Below are 7,500 nucleotides of genomic sequence, written 5' to 3' on the forward strand. Positions count from 1 at the left end.
GAATTCGGGACCGGATCTGGACCACATTTCTCGGGTTAGCCCCGGGCCCAGCTCACTGGCCAGCCTGGATCCCTTCCGGGATCCACTGGATCTTTGGGCACGATCCATCACTGAACCCTTGAATTTGGGACCAGATCTGGACCGCGTTCCTTGGGTCACCCCCGGGGCCAGCTCACTGGCCAGCCTGAATCCCTTCTGGGATCCACTGGATCTCTGACACGATCCGGGAGCCAATGGGGAAATGGGGACCCTCCTGCCCCCGGTCTGGATCCTTCTGGGATCCAACAGATCTCCAGGAGCCAATGGGGAAACGGGGACCCTCCTGGCTCCCCATTCCAGATCCTTCCGGGATCCACTGGCCCTTCGGACACGATCCGGGAGCCAACAGGGAAACAGAGACCCGATCCAGCCCCCCAGTCCAGATCCTTCCGGGATCCCCCAGCTCTTTTCTCCGGACACGACCCAGGAGCCAACGAGGAAACAGGAACCCTCCCGGCCCCCCAGTCCGGAACCTTCCGGGATCCGTCTGAAACCAACGGGGAAACGGGGACCCGCTCCGGATCCTTCCAGGATCCACCAGATCTCCAGGAGCCAATGGGGAAACGGGGACCCTGACGGCCCCCCAGTCCAGATCCTTCCAGGATCCACCATCCCTTCGGACACGATCCGGGAGCCAACGGGGAAACGGGGACCTTCCCGGCCCCCAGTCCGGATCCTTCTGGGATCCACCAGCCCTATGGACCGCCCCGCCCCCCCAGTCCGGATCCTTCCGGGATCCACCGTCCCTTCGGAGACGATCCGGGAGCCCACGGCGAACCAGGACCCTCCCGCCCACCCAGTCCGTATCCTTCCAGTATCCTCTGGATCTCTAGGAGCCAATGGGGAAACGGTGACCCTCCTGGCCCCCTGTCCAGATCCTTCCGGGATCCACTGGCCCTTCAGACACGATCCGGGGCCCCCAGTCCAGATCCTTCCGGGACCCCCCCAGCAATTCGGACACGATTCAGGAGTCAACGGGGACCCGCTCCGGGTCCCCCATCCGGATCCTTCCGGGATCCACCTGATCTCCGCACACGGTCCAAGAGCCAAGGGGGAAACAGGGACCCACTCCGGCCCCCCAGTCCTGATTGGACACGATCCGGGAGCCAACGGAGAACCAAGGCCTTCCCGCCCACCCAGCCCGTTTCTTTCTGGAATCCGCTAGGTCTCCGGATCCGCCGGGTCACCGGGATCCGCCCCGGGGCCCAACCCACCTTCTGGAAGTCGTCAAACTTCTTCTGCAGCACCTCCACCTGCTCCAGATCCGCCCCGACCTCCTCATTGGTCAGGGCCGCCTCCTTCTCGTGGATCCACTGCTGCAATTCGTTGGCTTCCCGGAAGAGGGTGAACTTCTTGCAGCTCTTCTCCAGCATGGACTTCCGCTTCTCGCCCAGTTCCAGGAGGGAGGCGTACCTGGGGGGCAGAGAAGACCCATAAGTGGGGGACAGAGGGGGGAGACCCATAAGTGGGGGGCAGAGACCCATAAGTGGGGGGCAGAGGGAAGCCAGTCCGGAAAAAGGCTTTCGACCGCGTCGCGTGGAGCCAGAAAAAGGCTTTTGACCTCGATGTATGGAGAGAAAGACCCATAAGTGGGGGGCAGAGGGGGGGAGAGGAAGACCCATAAGTGGGGGGCAGAGGGAGGGAGAGAAAGACCCATAAGTGGTGGGCAGAGACCCATAAATGGGGGGCAGAGGAAAGGCAGTCCGGAAAAGGCTTTCGACTGCGTCGCGTGGAGCCAGAAAAAGGCTTTTGACCTCGATTTATGGAGAGAAAGACCCATAAGTGGGGGGCAGAGGGAGGGAGAGAAAGACCCATAAGTGGTGGGCAGAGACCCATAAATGGGGGGCAGAGGAAAGGCAGTCCGGAAAAGGCTTTCGACTGCGTCGCGTGGAGCCGGAAAAAGGCTTTGGACCTTGATGTATGGAGAGAAAGACCCATAAGTGGGGGGCAGAGGGAGGGAGAGAAAGACCCATAAGTGGTGGGCAGAGACCCATAAGTGGGGGGCAGAGGAAAGGCAGTCCGGAAAAGGCTTTTGACCGCATCGCGTGGAGCCAGAAAAAGGCTTTTGACCTCGATGTATGGAGAGAAAGACCCATAAGTGGGGGGCAGACCCATAAGTGGGGGGCAGACCCATAAGTGGGGGGCAGAGACCCATAAGTGGGGGGCAGAGGGGGGAGAGACCCATAAATGGGGGCAGAGGGGGGGAAGAAATACCCATAAGTGGGGGGCAGAGGGGGGAGAGGAAGACCCATAAGTGGAGGCAGAGGGAGGGAGAGAAAGACCCATAAGTGGGGGGCAGAGACCCATAAGTGGGGGGCAGAGGGAAGCCAGTCCGGAAAAGGCTTCCGACCGCGTCGCGTGGAGCCGGGAAAAGGCTTTGGATCTCGATGTATGGAGAGAAAGACCCATAAGTGGGGGGCAGAGGGAGGGAGAGAAAGACCCATAAGTGGTGGGCAGAGACCCATAAATGGGGGGCAGAGGAAAGGCAGTCCGGAAAAGGCTTTCGACTGCGTCGCGTGGAGCCGGAAAAAGGCTTTGGACCTTGATGTATGGAGAGAAAGACCCATAAGTGGGGGGCAGAGGGAGGGAGAGAAAGACCCATAAGTGGTGGGCAGAGACCCATAAGTGGGGGGCAGAGGGAAGCCAGTCCGGAAAAGGCTTCCGACCGCGTCGCGTGGAGCCGGGAAAAGGCTTTGGACCTCGATGTATGGAGAGAAAGACCCATAAGTGGGGGGCTGAGGGAGAGAAAGACCCATAAGTGGGGGGCAGAGGGAGGGAGAGAAAGACCCATAAGTGGGGGGCAGAGGGAGGGAGAGAAAGACCCATAAGTGGGGGCAGAGGGGGGAGACCCACAAGTGGGGGGCAGAGGGGGGAGAGACCCATAAATGGGGGCAGAGGGGGGAGACCCATAAATGGGGGCAGAGGGGGGGAGAAAGACCCATAAATGGGGGGCAGAGGGAAAAAGGCTGTCAGGTTTCGCACCCGGGACCGGGACCGAAAAGGCTTTCGACCGCGTCGCGTGGAGCCAGAAAAAGGCTTTTGACCTCGATGTATGGAGAGAAAGACCCATAAGTGGGGGGCAGAGGGGGGGAGAGAAAGACCCATAAGTGGGGGGCAGAGGGGGGAGAGAAAGACCCATAAGTGGGGGGCAGAGACCCATAAATGGGGGGCAGAGGGAAGCCAGTCCAGAAAAGGCTTCCGACCGCGTCGCGTGGAGCCGGAAAAAGGCTTTGGACCTCGATGTATGGAGAGAAAGACCCATAAGTGGGGGGCAGAGGGAGGGAGAGAAAGACCCATAAGCGGGGGGCAGAGACCCATAAATGGGGGGCAGAGGAAAGGCAGTCCGGAAAAGGCTTTCGACTGCGTCGCGTGGAGCCGGAAAAAGGCTTTGGACCTCGATGTATGGAGAGAAAGACCCATAAGTGGGGGGCAGACCCATAAGTGGGGGGCAGAGGGAGGGAGAGAAAGACCCATAAGTGGGGGGCAGAGGGGGGGAGAGGAAGACCCATAAGTGGGGGGCAGAGGGGGGAGAGGAAGACCCATAAGTGGGGGGCAGACCCATAAGTGGGGGGCAGAGGGAGGGAGAGAAAGACCCATAAGTGGGGGGCAGAGGGGGGGAGAGGAAGACCCATAAGTGGGGGGCAGACCCATATGTGCGGGGCAGAGGGAGGGAGAGAAAGACCCATAAGTGGGGGGCAGAGGGGGGGAGAGAAAGACCCATAAGTGGGGGGCAGAGGGGGAGAGGGAGACCCATAAGTGGGGGGCAGAGAGGGGAGACCCATAAGTGGGGGGCAGAGGGGGGAGAGAAAGACCCATAAGTGGGGGGCAGACCCATAAATGGGGCAGAAACATAAGTGGGGAGCAGAGGGGGGGAGAGAAAGACCCATAAGTGGGGGGCAGACCCATAAGTGGGGGCAGAGGAAAGCCAGTCCGGAAAAGGCTTTCGACCGCATCGCACGTGTGTGTGTGTGTGTGTGTGTGTGTGTGTGTGTGTGTACATGTGTGTGAGTACATGTGTGTGTATATGTGTGTGTGTGTGTATATACGTGTGTGTGTGTGTGTATGCCTGTGTGAGAGAGAGAGTACATGTGTGTGTGTATGTGTGTGTGTGTGTACATGTGTGTGTGTACATGTGTGTGTATTTATGTACATGTGTGTATATGTGTGTGTGTATGTGTATGTTTGTGTGTATATGCATGTGTGTGTGTGTGTATAGATATATGTATATGTGTGTATGTGTGTATATATATATAAATGTATCTGTGTGTGTGTGTGTGTGTGTGTGTGTGTATATGTATATGTGTGTATGTGTGTATATAGATATGTGTGTGTAGTGTGTATGTGTGTGCTTACATACATATATATATGCATGTGTGTGTGCATATATATATATGTGTGTGTGTTTATAAGTATGTTTGTGCGTATATGCATGTGTGTGTATAGATATATGTATGTATGTGTGTGTGTGTGTGTATGCATATATATGTGTGTGTGTATAGATATATGTATGTGTGTGTGTATTTATGTACATGTGTGTATATGTGTGTGTATGTGTATGTTTGTGTGTATATGCATGTGTGTGTGTGTATAGATATATGTATATGTGTGTATGTGTGTATATATATATAAATGTATCTGTGTGTGTGTGTGTGTGTGTGTGTATATATGTATATGTGTGTGTGTGTGTGTGTGTGTGTGTATGTATGAGGCTTTTGACCTCATTGAGGTGACCCAGCAAAATAATAATAATAATAATAATAATAATAATAATAATAATATCCTCCCCGTTTCCTAAGAATTATTAAACACTCCGCCCCCCCCCAGATCATATGCCATTGGAGAAAATTCCCAAAATACATGCCACGCCACGCCCCACACTTGGGGGGCAGGCGGAACAAAAGGGGTCCTACTCAAATAATAATAATAATAATAATTATTATTATTATTAAATACCCCGCCCTCCCCAGATCATACGCCCTGGGACAAAAATCCCGAAATCCACGCCCCGCCCCACACTTGGGGGGCAGGCGGGGAAAAAAGGGGTCCTACTCACAGTTCCTCCACCATTTTCATGCGCAGAGAGACGCTCCCGGCTTCCTTGGTTAGCAAAGTCCTAGAAGGGACACAGCAGAAGAGCATGCTGGGAGTTAGTCCGGTTATGGGGAGATCAAGGGGTCGCAGGCCGGGGGGGGCGGGGTCATGCTTGGGGGGCAGGCGGGGGGAAGGAGGGGCGGAGAAGTTAGAGGAGGGGCAGAAAACCCATTCATGAGAAGCCCTGATCATTTTTTAATTATATTAATATTAATATTAATATTAATATTAATATTAATAAATAATAAGAATAAAAAATAATAAAAAATAAATAATAGAATAAAAATAAATAATAGAATAAAAATAAAATTAAAAATAATAAGAATGAAAAATAAAAATAATAAAATAATAAATTATAAGCATAAATAATACATAATAATAAATATAATAATTAATAAATATAATAATAAATAGTATGATAATAATAAATGATAATAATAAGTATGATGATGATGATAATAATAATAATAATACTATATTATTTCCCACCCATCTGGTTGGGTAATAATAATAATAATAATAATAATAATAATAATAATAAGATATTATTTCCCGCCCATCTGGCTTGGTTTCAATAAAAAGAATAATAAAAGAATAATAATAATAATAATAATAATAATAATAATAATAATAATAATAATATTTTACCAATAATCAGATTTCATCAAGAATATCAAGTCCCGATAAATCCTAATAGCTTGTCATTATTTTAAGAAGCGATTTTAATTATTAGAATAAAGAATATCAAGTCATGATAAATCCGAATAGCTTGTAATTATTTTAATAAGTAACTTTAAGGAATTATTAGAATTAATAAATCATATCAAGTCACGAGAAATCCTAATAGCTTGCAATTATTTTAAGAAGTAACTTTAAGGAATTATTAGAATTAATAAATCATATCAAGGCACGAGAAATCCTAATAGCTTGTAATTCTTTTAATAAGTAACTTTAATTATTACAATCAAGAATATCAAGTCATGATAAATCCTAAGAATGTATAATGATTTTAATAAATGGTTTTAGTGTATTATTCTAATTGATAACGATTTTAATGAATGATTTTAGTGTATTATTAGAATTAATAAATCATATCAAGTCACGATCAATCCTAATAGCTTGTAATTGTTTTCATAAGAGATTTTAATAAATTATTAGGATTAATAAATAACATCAAGTCACCATCAATCCTAATAGCTTGTAATTGTTTTAATAAGAGATTTTAATCAATTATTAGGATTAATAAATAACATCAAGTCACAATAAATCCTAATAGCTTGTAATTATTTTAGTAAGTGATTATAAAGAATTATTAGAATTAATAAATCATATCAAGTCACGATCAATCCTAATAGCTTGTAATTGTTTTCATAAGAGATTTTAATAAATTATTAGGATTATAAAATAGCATCAAGTCACGATCAATCCTAATAGCTTGTAATTATTTTAATAAGTGATTTTAATGAATTATTAGAATTAATAAATAACATCAAGTCACAATAAATCCTAATAGCTTGTAATTATTTTAATAAGTGATTTTAATGAATTATTAGAATTAATAAAGACTATCAAGTCACGAGAAAGCCTAAGAGCTTGTAATTATTTTAGTAAGCGATTTTAGAGAATTATTAGAATTAATAAAGAATATCAAGTCACGATAATTCCTAACAGCTTGTAATTATTTTAATAAGTGATTGTAAAGAATTATTAGAATTAATAAAGACTATCAAGTCACGAGAAAGCCGAAGAGCTTGTAATTATTTTAATAAGTGATTTTAATGAATTATTAGAATTAATAAATCATATCAAGTCACGATAAATCCTAACAGCTTGTAATTATTTTAATAAGTGATTTTAATGAATTATTAGAATTAATAAATCATATCAAGTCACGATAAATCCTAACAGTTTGTAATTATTTTAGTAAGTGATTATAAAGAATTATTAGAATTAATAAAGACTATCAAGTCACGAGAAAGCCGAAGAGCTTGTAATTATTTTAATAAGTGATTTTAATGAATTATTAGAATTAATAAATCATATCAAGTCACGATAAATCCTAACAGCTTGTAATTATTTTAGTAAGTTATTTTAGAGAATTATTAGAATTAATAAATCATATCAAGTCACGATAAATCCTAATAGCTTGTAATTATTTTAGTAAGTGATTATAAATAATTATTAGAATTAATAAAGACTATCAAGTCACGAGAAAGCCGAAGAGCTTGTAATTATTTTAATAAGTGATTATAAAGAATTATTAGAATTAATAAAGACTATCAAGTCACGAGAAAGCCGAAGAGCTTGTAATTATTTTAATAAGTGATTTTAATGAATTATTAGAATTAATAAATCATATCAAGTCACGAT

At 45.5% G+C, this 7,500-nt stretch overlaps 1 protein-coding gene across 1 annotated transcript in view; it reads right to left on the minus strand.

Annotated features, from left to right (window-relative positions):
• LOC114589498 (spectrin alpha chain, non-erythrocytic 1) overlaps window positions 1–7,500 on the minus strand; it is a 267,143-nt gene that overhangs the window by 137,012 nt on the left and 122,631 nt on the right. The window contains exons 23-24 of the mRNA XM_077922609.1: window positions 5,093–5,152; window positions 1,254–1,452 (exon numbers count right to left, since the gene is read on the minus strand). Of these exons, the coding sequence (XP_077778735.1) occupies window positions 1,254–1,452; window positions 5,093–5,152 (259 nt within the window). The remainder of the gene's footprint in view (window positions 1–1,253; window positions 1,453–5,092; window positions 5,153–7,500) is intronic.

The sequence above is a fragment of the Podarcis muralis genome, chromosome Z, assembly GCF_964188315.1.
Source record: "Podarcis muralis chromosome Z, rPodMur119.hap1.1, whole genome shotgun sequence".
In the NCBI taxonomy this organism is placed as follows: domain Eukaryota; kingdom Metazoa; phylum Chordata; class Lepidosauria; order Squamata; family Lacertidae; genus Podarcis; species Podarcis muralis.